Source organism: Mchenga conophoros, linkage group LG7 (genome assembly GCF_057382185.1).
Source record: "Mchenga conophoros isolate Kocher_MC1m ecotype Shallow Benthic linkage group LG7, M_conophoros_male_GT1.1, whole genome shotgun sequence".
Taxonomy (NCBI): domain Eukaryota; kingdom Metazoa; phylum Chordata; class Actinopteri; order Cichliformes; family Cichlidae; genus Mchenga; species Mchenga conophoros.
Window position 1 is genome coordinate 49,728,439 of NC_140532.1, and position 19,733 is coordinate 49,748,171.

General features: G+C 39.9%; 1 protein-coding gene across 2 annotated transcripts in view; it reads left to right on the forward strand.

The window, feature by feature from the left end:
• The window catches only part of csgalnact1a (chondroitin sulfate N-acetylgalactosaminyltransferase 1a), a 36,530-nt gene extending 17,035 nt beyond the window's left edge, over positions 1–19,495 (forward strand). For both annotated transcript variants that reach the window (XM_085279914.1, XM_085279915.1), the window contains exons 3-8: positions 199–415; positions 2,388–2,489; positions 13,476–13,654; positions 13,908–14,002; positions 14,226–14,307; positions 16,626–19,495. In XM_085279914.1, coding sequence (XP_085136040.1) covers positions 199–415; positions 2,388–2,489; positions 13,476–13,654; positions 13,908–14,002; positions 14,226–14,307; positions 16,626–16,921 — 971 coding nt within the window. In that variant the 3' untranslated portion in view covers positions 16,922–19,495. The remainder of the gene's footprint in view (positions 1–198; positions 416–2,387; positions 2,490–13,475; positions 13,655–13,907; positions 14,003–14,225; positions 14,308–16,625) is intronic.
• Positions 19,496–19,733: the final 238 nt, after the last annotated feature.

The window sequence follows — 19,733 nt, forward strand, 5'->3', positions numbered from 1 at the left end:
TACACATTTAAATTAATTGCGTCTATGCCATTTGATTAGCTGATTAGATATTTGTAATAAGAAGCAGTTCAACAGGTGGATGAGTGAGCATATAGTGGAAAACAATTACACCCTTACTGTTTTATAAGAAGAAACAATGATGTTGACTGTATTTAACTTATCTGCTCCTGATTTCATGCTCCAAATCTCCCCCGCCAGGTATCACGCGTACAGAAAAGGACAAAGGTACGTTGTACGAGCTGACCTTCAGAGGGGAGTCAAGTAATGAATTCAGACGCCTGGTCCTCTTCCGGCCCTTCGGACCACTCCTGAAGGTGAAAAACGAGAGAGTGGACACAACCAATGTGCTCATCAACATCATCGTCCCGCTCTCCCGACGCACGGACAAGTTCAAGCAGTTCATGCACAACTTCAGGTGAGTTAGATGTTTTGACCTGCAAAGTCGACAGACAGTTGCACCCCTATAAATTATTCGTGGCGGCTCTTTCTATCGCATGTTACTAATTCAGAAAAATGCGATACTCAGTGTTATTCAAACCAAGTTTCAAACTTTAATTAAGGATCAACCAGACAGAGACAGGGGCTGAGGAGATTAGAGGGAAGAAAATTAACATCAGAGCGATTTTATTTTTACTTTTTTTGGGCATGTAATTAACATTATTGAAACTGCATGCGTTGTCTTATCAGTTAATTTATTTTGCTGCTGGTAGGCATAATCTGAATATAAACAAATCTGAGAGACTTAAAATGACTCAGACCAGAACATGAATAAAGATGTTCTCGGTGATCACAGCCATTTTTGTCACCTCATTACCATAGGGAATCTATTTTCATACACACTTTTAACGCGTATGACTAACACCTCAAACACACCGCACTGTAGCTTCAACCACACGTAGAGCCAAGCGGGTGCACGCATGAGACAAAATCACAACAGATTTTTTTTTCTTTAAGAAAAAGGGTCAGGGTTAATGGAGTTTTCTAAGGTGAAAATAAAATGAGTAATTTCCGTAATTTTCGTAATAATTCACACTCACAGCTATCAAATCTAATCACCTGAGAGCAAAACATGCTTGGTTCAGCCCTGCAGCCCGTCAAAGCTGAGGAAATGTCTTCCTTAATGTCTGTGATTTATTGTGCTGCTGCTGCTGCTGCTTATCACAGCTCTTTTTACATGGTAAATCCTACTTTAGTGGCAGTGTTGCAGCCCATTAAAATGCCCCCCTGGCAGACCAGCGGTACTTGATATACAGCACGGCAAGAAGTGTACTTACTTGAAAGACTTGGGGAGTCGCTGAGCAAACACTTCACCCTCATCTATTATAAAAGTGCACTGAGTAAGAGAATAGTGTGTGTGTGTGTGTGTGTGTGTGTGTGTGTGTGTGTGTGTTCGAGATAACATTGGGTAAATCCAAGCTTATTATGAGTTCTTTGTCCACAGTTGGAATTGAAAATATGCTTAATATATTAAAAGGAAAGACTATGGAGATAAAAAGTCCTGCTTGTGAGATTTTTTTGTATGCAGGCAGATTTTTAAATTGATTTCTTGCTTTTTACACACTCAAATAATTAAGAGATGGGTTTTTGTCTGCTCTGGCCCCAGCACAGAATTAGACTGCCTCATCAGATCCCAACAAAAAATCAATTTATTCCAATTTACTTCTAGACCAACATTTATAGAGGGCCTTTTATGCGACAGCGTCAATAATTGCAGCAAAAATGTTGGCTCAATATTCCCCGCAGATTTTATTTTTTTTCAAGCATTTTTGCCTCATGTTGTGTGCTATGAATGCTATGAATCGCCTGCCCTAACGTCCCTTTGGGGAAGATGTTGACAAACTGCGTGTGCACATCTGCGCATTTGCATGCGTACCTCGTGGGAGAGGTGAATTATCTGCAGCGTGTGCTTGTGATATATTTGACACGTCTCCATCAAAGAGCTTTCAGGCATCTCCACCTGGTGTCTGTTTTACTCACAATAAGAGCTTCCTCTGTGTGTTAATACGGGGTCAAAATGGGGGGAAAGCCTTGAATACAGATACAAACGATAAATTTTATTTCCTTTTTTAGAATAAATCATCAGGAAATAGTGAATGTTTAGGTTCCAAGATCCAGTATTCAGTCTGCTGGCCAAAGCCCAAAGAAATTCAGCTTTATAAAGCAGAAATCAGAAAATACTTGGCTCTTATGATGAACTACTTAAGCAGCTATTCATTTCATTATTACAGTTGTTGTGTTTTGGCACTGCATGGATAGATCCTCCAACCAAAGCTGTATTTTTAAAACCCCTCATGTCCTCTTCCTTCCTGCACACCCCCAAATCCCATTCTCCTCACACACTTTCATCCTTAATATCGCTTCCTTTGCATGTTTGTGTTTATGTACAGGGAAGTCTGCGTGAGTCAGGACGGCCGGGTCCATCTGACGGTGGTGTATTTTGGGAAAGAGCAGATGAGCGAAGTCCAGAGCACTCTGGAGAACACATCCAGGTGGGTTGGAAGTGGAGCCAAGAAGTGGTCTTTGAATTATAATTCCCAACACAAGAGTATGAAATGCAATTTACGTAATGAAGTGAACGCAGCCCCAGCCGTGTACCCGCTTTTGGAACGCGCTGTAGAAATGTTTCCACTGTTTCAACTCTTACCCTATAAACATTTCCTTGGTGCACAAAGCGCACACACCTCCTGGCTCGCCATTCTGCCACAGCCAGTCATCTGTCTGATAAATAATAGAGCAGTGTGCCACCCATGCCGGGTAGCTGAGAGCTACCAGCCAGCACAGATAAATTACAACAAGCCTGTGATCCTGCTGCCCTCTCGCACGGACACCCACATCTCTCGGAGAGGGATCGCTGTCGCCCAATCGGGAGTCAGATCCGCTGCGCCGCAGATTCCCTGAGGGGGTTGCTATGGTGACACTTGTCGTTTCCCCAGCCTCGAAGGTTTTTGTGTGGCCTTGAATCAGTAGGACTATCACCGGGATCACACAGCGTGTCTTTGTCTCACCGTGCTGAGAGGAAACCGTGGAGATTTAAAAAAAGATAGCATTGCACGGTCTTAAAGCAAAGTGTCAGATCAAGTGTAGAGAAGGCAAATTTAGAACCTGTGAATGTGAAAGGCAGACACAAAAAACATACAGTTAACCCGAGGCCTCATTGATTTTAGTGTGGGAGCCTTCTTAAATAAGTGACAGTGAAAGTTTGTACAAAACAGAAATTGAAAAGAGTTGGAGCTGAAGGTGCAGTCTGGGAAAGAACGGCATTAAATAAACTGGAATTTCCGGTAGTTTTTCTGCTTTGAACTTCCATCTCTTTGTACTCTTCTCATTCTACTGTATTCCTGAGCTGTGTGGAAACATATCTGGGTGTGAATCACTGGGTGTAATCAAGCCTGCACTCCTCTTCCCTTTTATCTAACATTCAGGCTGAGGCTGAAATGACTGGGAATTATCATGGCTTGTTGTTCTCGTATCTGGGATCTGACACAGACAGACTATGCACAGATACAGTCAAATGTAACCTGCTCTTTAGCTTGCAAGGAGAGGTGCACGTCTGTATGTGTTGCTGCAGGTAATGATTTATTTTTAAGAGTTAAGCATTATTCTTTTTTTTATAAGCGGACTGGAGTCTATAAATGCCAAGTATAGTGACAGAATTACATCCCAGCTCTAATCTGACACTTTAACTGTTGTCACCCATTTATAGCGTACATGAATGGACTGGTGTTGGAAATTAGCTTTAACTATATAATACCCTGCTCACTGCTTTTAAAACTGTCAGGGTTTTTTTGTTTTTGTTTTTGTTGTACAGCTATAAAGATTAGATAAATTTACATAAACTAGTACATGGCCACGCAGCAGTATTGTTTGCTGTGTTTGTGCAGTTGTTAAGCTAATCACTATGAGAAAAGTCAGAAATAGCAGTGGTACTTCCTGTTTATATAAATAAATAGATAAATATAGGAGTCATTGTGTGCAAAATGGATTTACGTCTGTGTAATTAAGGGACCACATCAACCAGTCGTTGTCTGGTTGTCTAAAAAAACAAGTGTATTTGTTGTACAGTCATCATCCAAACACTGCCCACCCCCATTAAGTGTGTAATAAATTATTGGTATAATAACTGTCATCATGATTGCATAGATGTAGTGATATCTATGGGTAAACCATGAATTCTGTATAGCTATATTTTAGACTTTTCATATAGTCTATAAATACAGTGAATATAGTAAAATGATGTTATACATAGTCAGACAACTATTCTCACTCACATACACACCTGTTGCCAATTTAGAAGCACACATTTACCCAACATGCAAATGCAAAGGTGCAGAGAGAACCCAGGCACTGGGAGAACGTGTAAACAGCACACAGAAAGGCCAGCCAAACACAACACATTCTTGTTATGAGACTATAGTGCTAACCGTCATGCCACTTTGTCATGAAATCAAAATGACACAATGCTTTTGGGTCATTCTTACTATTCGGTGCCATTTGAGTCCTAATGACATAATATGGTATATTTAGTGTAAAACTTGTCTAATGCTTATTTCTAAACCATTTTCTTGTATGTTTAACCCCCCTCTACCATAGAACACATTGATATATACACAGGATAAATACATTAAAAGTAAATTACTTTTATTTTAGCACAAGTCACTAAAGTACTATGTCCCCAGTCATGCTTGCTCGACTTCAGTTACAAATATAACTTAAAAAAAAAAAAATCTAGATTTTTCATCATTTCTGGATTGGCTTATTTCTAATGTTCCTCATCAAATGTTCTTTTTTATTATTAATGCATGTTTAATACTTAAAATCTTTAAAAAATGTTGTGTCCCTGAATCAACTGTCACCCCTGTTACTCTGATAAGAATTCCATAGAACACATCACCTGATTATTCTTTTAGTCACATGACACTCCCGGATGTAACATATTTTGGAGGGAAAACTTTCAAGAAGAAGACGAGTAAGTACCACTCTTTAATCAACCCTTTTTTCAATGTTTTAGCAAGATTTTGTAATGTGGCAAAGCATAACACGTCCAACCTGTTACGCTTATTAATAGTGGAAACAATTTTTTTTTTGTAATTTTTATAATATGGCTAATAAACATGTTAAAAATGGTTCTTAGTGGTCACCATGTACTAGCTTGTTGTTCATCATACTAGTAGTAATGGCTAAGTTTAGCATAAAATCTCCCCCCTGTTACCGTCACCCCTGTTATTGCTATGCACTGTAACATGAAATTTCCTTGCAGATTTTAAAAAGGGACATTGTAGCTTTTAGAAAATGTAAATATTACTATAACTGTGTATTCAAAACAGTTATTAATAGAAAATTGAATGTCCTGTAACAGGGTGGACATTTGGCACGTCATGGGTAAAGACTTTGATTTTAAAAAATATTATAATATAATATCCTTAGCTGGACCAATACATTTTTCTTATAGGTTGAAAATCCCTCTTTTAGATGAAATGTTAAAATAATTCAAAATTTTGTATTTTTTGATGAAGAGTGATCACACTGAAATGGCACCGAATAGTAGGAATGACTCTTTTATAAAGTGTTATAGATGCATAATTACTATAAATGCACCATTTTAGCCCTTCGGTAAATGGTTGCCTATATCAGATATAGAAATGAACCTTCAGGGGTTTAACATTTACCTTTTTCCTATTTTGGTTGCTCAAAAATTGGCAATGTAGAAGGATTTACCAGGTAACCAAACAGACAGATTGATACCATGAGGTAAACATTCATGTTAGCATGCTAATGATGCTAGCATGCTTTGATGTTAACCAACATACTTTAACATTTTAGGGTTAACATCTCCTCACTAAACACAAAGCACAGCTAAGCCCTGATACGTGCAGTTATACAGTGATTTAATTAAAGAGCAAGGTGTTGCAAATCTTCTAAGCTTTTTTTTAACTAAATGACATCTCCCAAATGTGAGCTAATGCTTATTTTATTTTTCCGTTTTTTGTTTTTATCAATTTTTTCCTTTATACATACATAGCTCCGACTTACAATAGTACTTTCTAAGTACATTATATTATATACCCTGCAACATTTTCTTATTTTCTTCAGTTTATCCAGATTCCACCCTAAAAACCAAGTCAAGGAGAGGACTGACCAGAGGGCTGTTTCTGTGAAACGAAACTGGTTCACACAGAGCACATGCCTTAATTGGCCAGCAAGTCAATATCTGTTTGCAGCATGTTGGCATCATTAGCGACTGATAAGATTCTGCACTTCCAGCAAATTCAATTTAACACTATAACTTGGTTTAGTTTGTCACATATCACCTCTAGCTATTTGTCTTGGTGTTTTTTTGTTTTTTCTATTAAATCACATTGCAGTCACACTCCCCACTTTTAAATAGCACAGTGTCCCTGCTCAAATTTGTTTGGGAAGCATTTACATGACTACCCACAGCCAATATAAACTACTTGAGGCCAATTTCCCAAGAGCCTAACAAGATCTAAATTGTCCGGGCTCTCAGGCAGCTTTTCAGCCCATATCAACCTCTCTACAGGGTTTAAATTATTACCTTTTTTTACTGCAGGTGATCATTATTTGAGAGTATACGTATTAAAAGTCAGTATAAAAGTATTTGCTATTAAAAAGCAAGGTTCCAGAAAGCAGGGCCTTACTCTCCAGCGATTCTGTCTTTTTTTAAACATACAGAAAATCAGTTGCAGCTTTCAAATGTGGTTCTTAACACATGCACACTTCAAGGCCTAAACTCAGACTCAAACCCACAGGGCCTTGTATGTTTTCGAGCCTTACATGCTAGAAGATAATGATTCAACACAACATGAGTGGAGCAGAAACCAATGGAGACGGAGAGGGGGGCGGATTGTGTGTAAAGGATGGAGAAGAATGAGCGATCTGTTCTGTGGAGATACCAGTCGATACATATGAATAATTACTGTGTTTCAGATGCAGAGGGGAAAACAGAGCGAGAGGAAGTAAGAGAAGAGGTGTAAAGATAAGATATCAGAGCTGAAAGAACTTGAACAAACCACAGATTTTTCCGGGGATGGAAAAAGGGTGTCACCAAGGATTATACATGAAAATCTCACAAAGATAAAAGGCCCAGAAATTTGGAGAGACAAAGCATCAAAGGATGAGATCACTTTGTCATTCCTTTCTCTTTATCTTGTAGCAACTTGCCTTTTGCAATTTGTGCCATTACTTCATTGCACAGAAGGGTTAACGATCTCAGAAAAACCCACTGGGGGCTTTGAGTGAGCACGAAAATAAAGTTGAGAAGTTGGAAGAAGATTATAAGTGTATGAAATAATATCCAAATCTCTCATGAGTTTGAAAGCTCTCCAATATTCATTATGAAGAGATCTGATGCCTTTAATACAGATCTATTTTGAAAAAACCATTATTAACTTTGGTAGGTGTCTTGCCTAAGGGCCTCAGTCAGAGAGTGATCATGAGTCTACATTTTTTATAGTTTGCACTTACCCCTTTATTACATGCGTGGACTGCTGATTCCCCTGCTCGCCATAAAGAACAAGCATCCAGAGAGGTTATGCATGCCACCCCATGCTCTGTAAACAGAAGACAGCCAAACATGAAGTATGAGTCGTTTAAAATTTATTGCACGTAAAAAAATCATAATTTGAAAAGAAAAAAAAAAGCAGCTACTGGCATTGCTGAATACAGAAAACACTTGAGAGATGTTGAGTAAGTGGAAGTTGACTTTTTTATTTATATTTTTATGTATGTATTAGGTGGAAACTACAGTTGTACCAGTGAGTCTGTGAGGCTGGCCTAAATGCTAAATGCTCACATATTAATATTTAGCAGGTGAAATTCCACATCTTTATTTTTGCTAATATTAGTAAATCAGCACTAAGGACAATTTATAGCTAATCAAATATAGCTTGTTTTGATCAAACAAATATCTGTTATTACAGAAACTGGATTGGAGGGTGGCGAGGTTTTGCAGATGCATATGATGGTAACTTTTGGGACGTACAACAATCGTGACAGTGTAGAGTGACTCGCCTGCAGCCAATTGGCAAACGTTGGAAAAAAATGCATATTACTAAGAATATGTATTTCCTACAAATATGCACATATTCTTTTTTGCCTTTTATTAACTCGTTGACCAAGACTTCCTAGCAACTGCTTTGGTAGCTAGCAGATTGTGTCCCGTAGTTTGCATGAAAGGCGCCAACTTGTCCGGAAACACTTGGCTACTATCCAAGCTGGAGTGAAACTGTGAAAAGTGCGACTCAAACTGGAAACCCACAGGAGACCGTATTCCTTCAAAGTAAAACTTGTGCCTCTTGAAACATGTTAGCACAGCTTTTGCTTTTAAGGATGTTTTCCATGTCCGGTTTGTGTCAAGTTTTGCCACTGCACGGCTAGTAGTTAGAATTAGTTTGCAGACAGGTCAACATCTTCTATGTAAACTACTATCGACTGAGGCTTTTAATGCAGGGGACAGATGTAATCTAGCAGCATCCAACAACCAATATGTCAAACAACTCTTTCATGGTATCACGCTAACAGCGTCACAGCTAACAGATTGACTAGCACTAGCTATTTATTTTGATTAGGCTGTTTATTTGTCAGCCTGATGTGATATTAAATAGGGTGCCAACTTTGGTTAGTCATTAAAAAAATAAAATCCTGGATTCTAATCCAGTCTGTGTATTCTCTTTATGGATTCCTTCTGATTACTCTGGCTTCCTCCCATAGTCCAAAGAAATGGGGTTACACTTTGGCAAATCATTCAGACATATACCGCATGACTAAATTGCAAGCTTGCTTCTGTGATATCTTCAAGAAGTGTTGAAAATGAAGAGAAATGTGTATATGGCCTCATATTAGATGCACCATATTTGCAGTCAGTCCTCCCCTCCCTGTCCTGACTGAGCAGAACTAACAGGATCAGACCTGCTGCTTAGACACAACAGGGAAGCTCTTTACAGATTCACTCAATCTGACACAATTTCAACAATTTCACTCCTACTAAGTACCATTAGGTACCATCACGCCTACAGTAAACAAATTGACTATTTTAGATCATAAAAGTGTGTGTGTTGGGAGGAGGAGGCTGATGCCTGTGGGTAGGAAGGGAGAAAAAGAGCAGATATAAAAAGTAATTTAGAAAACAAGGATTTATTTCTGGATTAAGTTGACACACAAATGTGGGGTCTATGCTCATATTTCTGGACTTGCAGTCATGAGACACAAATACACATAAATGTGTGGAAGCATTATTCAGAGAGGAAAATCACTTGAAGCAAAGCTTAGATTCTGTATTAAGAGCGACGTAGCAGGCAGCGACTGCTTTGCAAGCCTAGAAAACCGCTTTATAGTCAGCGTCATCTTTTCCTATTCGAGCCAGGAAGCATTTTAGCAGTGGTATGTTAAGTAATGGCACTCATTCAATATACAAACTCTTGATGTCTAATATTAAATAAAATATGCATGACAAGATTTTTATAAAACACGCACACACACTTACTTAGCCAGTAAAAGTGTATCCCTGGATGAACTGTTATTAAAATGAACCAAAGAACAAGCCATGAAAATCCCAACTGATTAAAAGAAGATGATGAACAGCAAAATGCCTTGAAAATAAACCGCTTACTCCAGTATCAAATTACAAGACAATAACGTTGATTATATTACAAATAAATTAACTCAAGTTCCCTGTTGAAGGGCCCTCACAGGCTGCCTCATCCAAGCTTTTTGTCAGTCACTCCAGAAAAGGAAATGCAATCAAGTCAGTTATCCCCCCTGCCCACAAACATACCTCTACCATGTGCTTGATTGTGGAAATATTTTCAAAAGCACCACCCACTCGCGGACCAGAAGGAACACTTATACCGCATGCCTATAGGATTGAGCAAGAGACAAACTCCTGGAAACAAGTGGAGACGGTAGCATTTTGTTCCTGAATAATATTAGTAATCAGGATATTCTGACTAAGCTAAATGTCTCTGTAAAAATTAAACACACTAAGCAGCTAGATTAGCATAAAGACTGGAAACAAGGGCGAGGCAGCCTGGCTCTGTCCAAAAGTAAAAGTTTTTTTAGGCGTATTTTAAGCTGCTCCTTAATCTCCCAAGGGATGGATCCGCATGTTTGATTTGGCACAGATTTTCCAGATGCAGCGCTCCCGTTTTCATCTGGGCTTGGGACCAGCAGTAGAAGTGAACTAGCTTGTGGCCCACTAATGCTGGGTTTGTGTCTCCTTCCAGTCAAGGGACCTTTCACATGTACAACCAAAGTGTCAACCACTACACCAATGGACCAATCTGACATCTAAAATCAGTTTTAAAGAAATAGTCGGGCATCTGACATCTTCTTGGTAGCAGGTATGTAGTTAGTGGTACCACTAACTTTACAAGTCCTCACAGTAGTTTAGCTTAGTTTGGCATAAATACTGGAAACTGGGGAAAACGTCTAGCTCCACATCTCTGTCCAAACGTCCTTAAAAATGGTATCTATAATGTTCACGCCTTCTATATTGTTTGTTCATTCTGAAATGATGATCCCAGTTTTTGTTTCATTCTTTTAAAATCTTCAATGCGAAAATGACTTTAGTTGTTCTCAGTGGATTTCCTAGCAAACAGGGATAAACTACAGCTTTAAAACTAAAGACACGAAACAAAGAGCAGAAGGACGTCCGGCAACTTCACATAAATTCTCGACGTTACTGTGCGTTCTGGTTTGTTTGCGAGAAATCATGATGTATTTGCAGACTGAGCCGATGGGAAGCTCGTCTCCCATTAAAGTAAAGCCTGAATCAACATGTGAATAAAGCTCCTGTTGCGTTAACATTGTTTAAGACAAACAGAGCTATTGTTCTCCGTCTCTGCCATCTGTGGACGGTTTAGTGCCAGCGGGTGGGTCCGCGGGGACTCTTGTGTGTAGACGGTGAAACAGACTGACTCGGCTTGAGTTTATAGACTCGAGATGTAGATGTGGAGGCCAGGCTCCGTGCACTGACAGCACAGAGCGGGCAAGTTAGCGCAGACATCCAGATATTTCTACCTGTATATGAACATTTCGCAGATTTTCTAAAGTTAAGACAGTTCAGGGATGTGAAAGCTTTTTTTTTTTTTTTGTCTGTGTCTTTAAATGACAGGCAGAAGTGGTTTTTCAGACTATATAAAATAGTCTCATTACTGGTGTCATGTTTTTGTTTCTTTTGAATTTAGAGCCACTGGGGACCAGAGGGTTTCATGTCTTATTTATGGGGGAGGTTGAACGGAAGGGAGCGAGACAAAAGCTTTACACAGCAATATACATGAATCAATTTCACACACTGAACATTGTTGCAAACGTGACACACTCGCACAGCGGGGATTTAGAAATGTGGGGAGTATGATTCAAACCACCTCAGGCCAAATGTTTCTTCTGGTCATCCAGATTTTCCTTGACAGAGCGTGTTTCCCAGCATCGCATGGATGAAGGAGGGTGATGGATGCAGTTTGTCCTGCTTCACACTGAGATATGCGAACTGTTTTTTTTTCCCTTTCTTATTCATCCTTTATTCAAAGCCCATGCAGTTGTGTGTGTGTTTTTGTCTGAGTCTGTGAATGCGCATACATGAGGAATGGATTAGTCACAAACAGTGTAAATTGTTATGCTTAAAGAAAAGCTGCAGCTGTGTACATCTGGATCCAGCTGTTTCTCTTCACTCGTGCTTCAGCCTTGAACAACTCAGTGGCCAGTGACAGAACCAGCTGAGTTTCCCATGAAGCGGAGTAAAAAGAGTGGGAATTTGAGCTGATGTGCACTTTTGTGCGTCATCATGTTTAATCTCTGGGTGGAACGTTCAAAAAGCAGAAATCAGAGGATTAGAAATTCTAAAGTTGGTTAAGCTGAATTGTGGCGCAGGGCCCTTCAGCAAGATGAGCTCTCAAGATTTGTGAAAAATGTGGGAGCTGCGCTATATTTCAGTGTTAAAGTGGCTGCATATCAAACAGTCAAATCACCATTACCAAAGTTCATTACCACCAAGTAAGATTTAAACACAATTCAGCTAAGTAGAAATCATAAATTAGAAACACAGTTGCAGCACAGTAATGTTTTGTGAGGGGAAATTAAAGTGTGCTAGAAAAATTACTCAATCAACAGCAGAGCCCTACAGCTAGAATTTATTCAGCAGCATAAATACGGCAATTAATGCTTAATATGTGGTATGTAGATAAAACGGAGTCATATATGGAGCACAGAATCTGCAAACATAGGAAAGATCTGCCATATGTTAAATAATAATGTATAGAAAATGTCTGACACCACTGCAGTGGTAGTAGTGCAGCCTCACCTCATAGCAAGTAGCTCCTGTCTTTGAATCCACTGGCCGGCTGTGGCCTTTCTGTTCTCCTGCACCTTTCACGGGTTTGCATTGGGTACTCCGGCTTCCCCTCATTGTGCAAAGACATGCATGTTGGGATAACTGGTGATTTTAAATTGGCTGCAGGTGTGAAAGATTTTATGTCTCTATATGTTAGCCTGCATTAGACCGGTGACCGGACCTGAACCAGAGAAGCGATTAAGAGAACGGATACAAAAGATGGCCTTCAAATTATGCCGCAAGAACAGTTTCATTTCGATATAAGGGGAAAGCATTTGGAAGAATTGAACATGACTTATTGAGATGTGGGATTTAATTAAGCTGTTTAGTGATTAGACTCCGATGACCCATCGTGGGAGAACGGATTGTCAGAGGTGATAGGAATAATGACAGGACCCACCCGAATTTAGACACTAGTGGTGAAGATGAAGATGGAGGCTTGGATGGAGCTCTGTTACCGGGGTGAGGCAGTGATGGGGAGGAAGCGGGTTGCATGAATGATGCGATGATGTCAGCACTGAGTTTGATGGCGTGGGAAAGTGAAAGTGACTTGAAGAATAGACTCGCAGCCCAACATCCAGGCAAGCAGGCAGATGAGTGATTACAGATGCTCATAAACTACATTTGTTCAGATGAAATTATTAAAAACTGTATTTATTTGAGTGCAATCAATAAGAGAAGTAAGTTCTGCTTCTGTAGTGGGTAAATTGTGGCATGAGGATAACTGGGGACAAAATGTGAAGCAAGCAAAGTTGAGTGAATATGATTTTTGTAGGCTCTTCTTCTTTGTGTCGGTGCCTCCGTCTACAGAACATACATTATAGCAGGTCTCACTACCATCTTGTAAATCTTGCTGCTTTCCTTCTGTTGCAAATCACTCCTGACATTCATGTCTGCCCACTCCACCCTGCCTGCACTTTCTTCTTAACCTCTCTTAATGAGTCTGCTGCTTTAGATTGATATGATTTTTGTAGGCAAAATAAACAACAGTGCTTGCAGATAACACCATGCTGTTTGTTATTTCACTGGAATTCAACTTTCTTTCCTATGAATTCATTAAATTGTGAGGCTTTTTTTCTAGCTTCTAAAGTTGGCTAAATTACCCAAACTACTTCTCTTCGCCTTTCTAAAGGGAAGCAAATTTTAAGAACTACACGCTGATGCAGCTGGACGAGGAGTTCTCTCGGGGGCGGGGTCTGGACATCGGCGCCCGAGCTTGGAAGGGAGGCAACGTGTTACTTTTCTTCTGCGACGTGGACATCTACTTCACCGCCGACTTCCTCAACACCTGCCGACTCAACGCACAGCCTGGTGAGATGACCGCTGTAAACTCCCATGAGACATGCGGCATGCAAAACACTTTAATGACAAGACAAAATGCCAACTCTGGGTATTTGTAACAACCCTGGTGACAGATTTTTATAATTGGATTTTCAGTTATCTCAGGCTGAGTTGAGTGGGCCTGTTAAGTTTTCTTCTTATTTTCTATTGTGTAGTAGTAATGCACACATTCCCATCAGATTACAGCTGCTTCATCTAACAGTTCTTTTTTTCTGCATCTCAGGTAAAAAGGTCTTCTACCCAGTGTTATTCAGCCAGTACAACCCCAGTGTGATCTATGGAAGTCCCGATCGTATCCCAGCAGTAGAACAACAGCTGGTAACACACACACACACACACACACATACACACACCTTCTTTTCATCCCTTTTTCAAACCCTGCCACGCACTTGTGGAAAATACCACACTCAGCGTGGCGCTGCATTGCAGAACAGTTTAAAAACACTTCACCTCTCCAGTTGCTATAAGTGGACAAATCCTGTGTGTTGGACTAGTATTTCTTTCCACACGCTGTTTAACGCTCGCTTATTTCCTCCTGTAGGTGATCAAGAAAGACACGGGCTTCTGGAGGGATTTCGGTTTCGGCATGACCTGCCAGTATAGGTCCGACTTCCTCAACATCGGTAAATATGACGGTTATTTACAATCCTGACACGGGCATCGTGCCCATCGGCGCATCTTTGCAGCGAGGAATTGGTAAACAGTTGCTCCTGGGGGCTGATTATCAGTGTGCAGGTGTTACGTAACGCAGGGCGAAAATGGTCCTCTGAAAATGTGCACTTTGCCACTCTTAACGGCGCCACCGCTTAATGGATGTAAAAAAAAAAAACCCTCACGGCCCAAATGGTTCAGTATCGCATTACTTTTCTTAACAGGGAGGAGATTTTATTATATCACTCTGCGTGAAACAGCTCTGAGCTGCAGCAGCATATATTAGCATATCTCATCGCCCCGTGTCCTCTCCATCTGTATATCTGGCAAGGAATATTGGCTCTGTAGACAGATTTACATCAATTTAGTTTGCCTCCAAAGTGAAATCAATTAGAGGCTACTGTGGAACTCTGAGTGCTTTATTGTTTAGGGCCCACACACATGCACACACATTCATGCAAATGTCCTCACTTAACTATGCCAAATTGTAAAACACAGCTCCAAGGCCAGGAGTGTTGTAAAAGGATAGTTTGGCATTATGGGGAAATAGTAATGTTAACTCACTTTATGTTCCAAGTTGTATTCCACTTCATGTATTTATTTATGAGCGCGTATCGATCCCAGAGCTGAAAACTAAATGGGATCTAAAGAAAAAAACACAGAAGACATTAGAAACAGAATGAACAGCTAGCCTGGCTCTGCTGAGAGATGATTAACTAACACAATATAAAGATAAATATGCAGTAAAAAAAAAAAGTTTAAAAGAGTTTAATTGATGCATGGCAAGTTGGCAGATTATTTTACATAAACAGAGGCCAGCTGTTTAATCGTTCAGCGGTGGAGCCAGGCAGTTTTTAGAGGAGGGGCAAGGATGAGACCTTTAGTCACATTATGGTGGTGCAGAAATCGATGTTTGTCGCATCATTATTGTCATTATAAGGATGTAAATACACTCATTAGCCATGTTATTAGGCACTCCTTGTTAGTATCAGGTTGGGCACCCTTTTTTCCATCTGAACTGCCTTTCTTCTTCCTGGCACAGATTCAAGAAGGTGCTGGAAACATTCCTCAGAGATTTTGGTCCGTGTTGACATGATAGCATCACACAAAAGTCTGCACATCCATGATGGGAATCTCCCATTCTGTCACGTCCTGAAAGTTGTTGACTGGATGGAGATCAAGTGACTGTGGAGGCACCGAACTGAATGTCACGTTAATGAAACCAGTCCAACCACACGCATCAAGGCAAAGCGTGTAACAGACACGCTGGTCCGCCGTGTCCATTTCCCCCTTTGGATCTCTAAAACGTAAATGTACATGCATGCAGAAGTTGCAGTGATCTGCAGTAACAGCAGAGGGAGAACTACCGGTAAATCTCTTAGGAAAAGAAGGAATGCATGTAACGTCTTTGTAGACTGATAAAGTTTTATTTCCAATTTCATTCGTTTAAAAAACAGCTTTAATCCAAAGAGCATGAGATGGGTGGAAAGAGGATTTCCATCTGGGTAAACAACAACAACAACAAACTGAGAAAAACAATTACATCCTAATTATTTCCACTCAGCTGTAAAGTGGGTGAGAGAAACAAATAATGTGGTAAGTGGGTCTGCTTCTGTGTTTGTGTCACAGATTTCTAAAGGAATCTTTAAAATGAGACGGGGAACAACGAAACACGTGCGAGAGCTAAACACGATTAGCGTCCACAGTTTCCTTTCTCACCGAACTCTTGATGTGAAATGAAATTATGTGTCTCCCCAAACGTATTTCTTTATAAAAGCATAATTTAGTGGTTCATGTTTGCACTCTTTGTTTCATCATAAGGATGTCCTTTTGTTTTTTTTAGGCCACGAGTGCACATTCAGAAACAAGCACAATGCATCCATTTGTGCAAATGTTGTGTCTTATCTGTGTTTGCCCCTGCAGCTTGAATTTAAAACAAAAAAATGCAAAATAACAAAATAAGGCAGACAGGGAGAGACAGCATAAACAAAATAAAACTGCAGGGAGGTACAAAGTGCAACTGAAAGCAGGCACGAGGAGTTCTGGCGTCTAATGTGACAGGTTTAAGATCGCCTGGTCACAAAGTCCAAATGTCTTTTCTGTCCCCACAAGAAACAACAAAACAAGGCCGTGGTTATGATCACACACCACAAACTCTAATCAGATTTCATAATCAGCATCCAAAAACTCTGGAACTAAAAAAATGTTTAGAAAATTGTAAAAATAAAATAAAAATTTTTTAAAAATGCGGAAAGTTTCCTATCGCACGCTCTCCTTCTGTTCTCCCCAGGAGGTTTTGACATCGACATCAAAGGCTGGGGCGGCGAAGATGTTCACCTCTACAGGAAGTACCTCCACAGCAACCTTCTGGTGGTTCGAGCGCCGTCGCGAGGCTTGTTCCACCTGTGGCACGAGAAGCACTGCGCCGACGAGCTCCCGCCCGACCAGTACCGCATGTGCATGCAGTCCAAGGCCATGAACGAGGCCTCGCACGGCCAGCTGGGGATGCTCTTCTTCAGGCACGAGATTGAAGCTCACCTCCGCAAGCAGAAACTGCAGCAAAACTCGAACGCTAAGAAGACTTGAATGCTGGAGTCAGCGGCTGAATTACGGTGGCTCTCTGTGCAATCGGAGCTGGTGAACCCAGCTGATCTGAACTTTATGCTTTAAGCGGATTGCTGTGAAATGCTCCTGTTTGCTGTCTTGCTGAGAACTATTGAGATGGTCTACCCGGGAAAATCCCTCCCTGTCTTGTTGGGTTAAGTTTTTTTTGTTCATCTTTTGGTTGGGTCTGTCTAGTTCTCTTTTACCTGCATTTCCAGTCTTTGCACTAGGCTAATGCAGGCTTAAGTCTGTCTTGTCATCTAACTCACACCTAGAAAACAAACACGTGGTTACCAAAATCTAAAGCTTCTCCTTTTAATGACAAGATGTGAGGACTTTGTTTTTAAGGACTCAACATAACAGAAACTGTTTTGTCTGCGCATCTTCACTGTTGAAGTGGAGAGTCGGACACTTCCTGCAGCATCCATCTGTACTGTAAGGTGCTTTTCAGCGCTCTCCAGAAGAAAACGTGGAGCCTAAAATTTTGAGCTTTAAGTTGACTGTGAACTGCGTGCCTTCTGTGAATAACTCCTGAACACTGTCTGCTCTGGATGGTCAGTAAAACTAAGTGATCCTTCCTGCAGGTTTTATATAAATTGGGGAACACTGCCACCTAGTGGGCGGGGGTTGAATAACGTGCTTGTGAACAATTAAGGACTTTTATAAAGCCTTAAATGGTCTTGTAGGTTGTTTTTAATATATACATATAAATTATTGTTTATTGGTCTTCTTTGTTTTATTAATATTTTTAATTTTTGTAAATGCTACAAGCTTCAGGCAGTGTTTGGTGTAGGCGTTTCACTTTTGTAGTGAAGTGAGAGTATAACATGAATCACTTAATTTCTGGGTGTTTCCCAAAAAGTGTGGCATATACAGATGGGTTAGAAATGACAGGAAAACCCAACACAAAGTTATGAATCTTAGTAAGTTAATTGACTGCCAGTTGTCAGGTGTCTGTCTGTCTCACACATTGGTCCAAAATATGTGTTTGAGCAGGCTGAGATTTGGAGACTTTGAACCCTCGTGTCCTGTAGACGGGGATTGTAATCACATCTGGATAGACATGTTTCATTAAGCGATTGAAGGTGGTGCGCTGGCTTGCAGCAAGATTTCCCTCTAAGTAGGGATGAGTGGACCATTAGGCGTGAGGTTGAAATGCCCGTCACAACATAAAATCACTAAATCCCCTCGCTGTGGGGTTCTAGCATTCAGGCCTGTACCGGTTTTTGATGCCAGACATGAGAATGGGATCAAGGATGACTCATCCGGCCATGGCACTTATTTCCACGTTTCTGACAAATAGTGCTTTAGTGGGTTTGTCCACAAAAAGTTCAACTGTGCATTCATTTTGATACAAACCACAGCAGCATCTCTGTCTGTGTAGCTGATGATGGATTGTTATGCTGATGTCGTCAGATCGCTGACACTCTGCCACCTGAGGAAGAGTCGCTCCGTTTGTCTTGCACACATCAAATATGCGCCATCAGTTGTTGTTTTTAAACCTACCCACTGATTTGTTTTCCCACTCTGCTAAATGCAGATGTCACTTTAGTCACTGTTCCCTGTGAAACACCAGCGAGTCGAGCAGTCTCGGCGACCAAAGCTTCCTTTCTTCTTCATGCAAAAGCGAAATCAACTGGACCTGCCCACCATCTTTTAATTTGTAACCCATCTTTACATATTTATGCCCACAGTGTGACTAAAGATCACTTCCTTTTTAAATATTTAAATTAAGATAGACGTGAACATGTAGGCTACTTTGTGTTTTCATTTACTTAATTTGCGGCCACATAAATTAATGTGATAAAATGTAAATGTAAATTATTGACGATGACTCAGAAAGTCAGAACGGGACTTTTAATCTTAAGGTTTTTATTCCACGTGACTCAAATGTGACAAAGATATGAAAACTTGCCAGTGCAATACTAAAGAAGAAATGTGACATTACACATGTTTGAGTGTAGTCACAGAGATACACAGAGATACCTGACTTGTCTTTTGTGTTTTATTTTACACAAAATCACATTCTTCTGTGTGAAAGTCATTCAGATGATCCTTTTATATTTGATTCTTTTATGTTCAAGATATTTCTTTCACTCCATGTAAATGAGCTAAATAAACATTTGTTTATACTTTATGACTTTGCTTATGTCATATTCTGTAGTTATCAAATCCAGTATACCTATAAGATGGTTTGCATTACAGAAAATATTCTTTTTTTCTACTTTCAACCGTATTTTGACACGTGTAATAACACAGACATGTTCATCTCTGTTTAGTTCTTTCTTATGTGTTAACTCTTGATCCAAAATGTCCAGTACAAATACATTTTTAAAAAGTAAAAACAAAAATGTTAAACAGAGAATATATTATTACAGGATAATACCAAATAATGCTATTTATGTTTTTTTTTTTTGTTTAGTTTGCTTATTTTCACAATAAATGTCATCTAAGTTTTTACGTTTTTTCTGTTATTTGATCATTTTTGCAGCGTCTGTTTTTCTTTCATTACACTGCTTTTTTTCTAAATGTTTTATGTCAATAAAGACATCAAGGCAGAGCCAGTCGTATGTTCTTTAAAGGTTAAATAAAGTCCTCTTCGCCATATTGATTAAAGCAGTGTTTCTCAACCAATGTGCAAGATTATCTGGTTTCATCATGCTAGGCCAACAAACCATTCGGGGGTTTTTTTTGGGTTTTTTTTAAAGGGGGCATTTGCATCACAGAAGAGCCAATGATGGTTCTGATATCTGGGAAAAAAATAAAAATAAATTATATATATATATATATATAT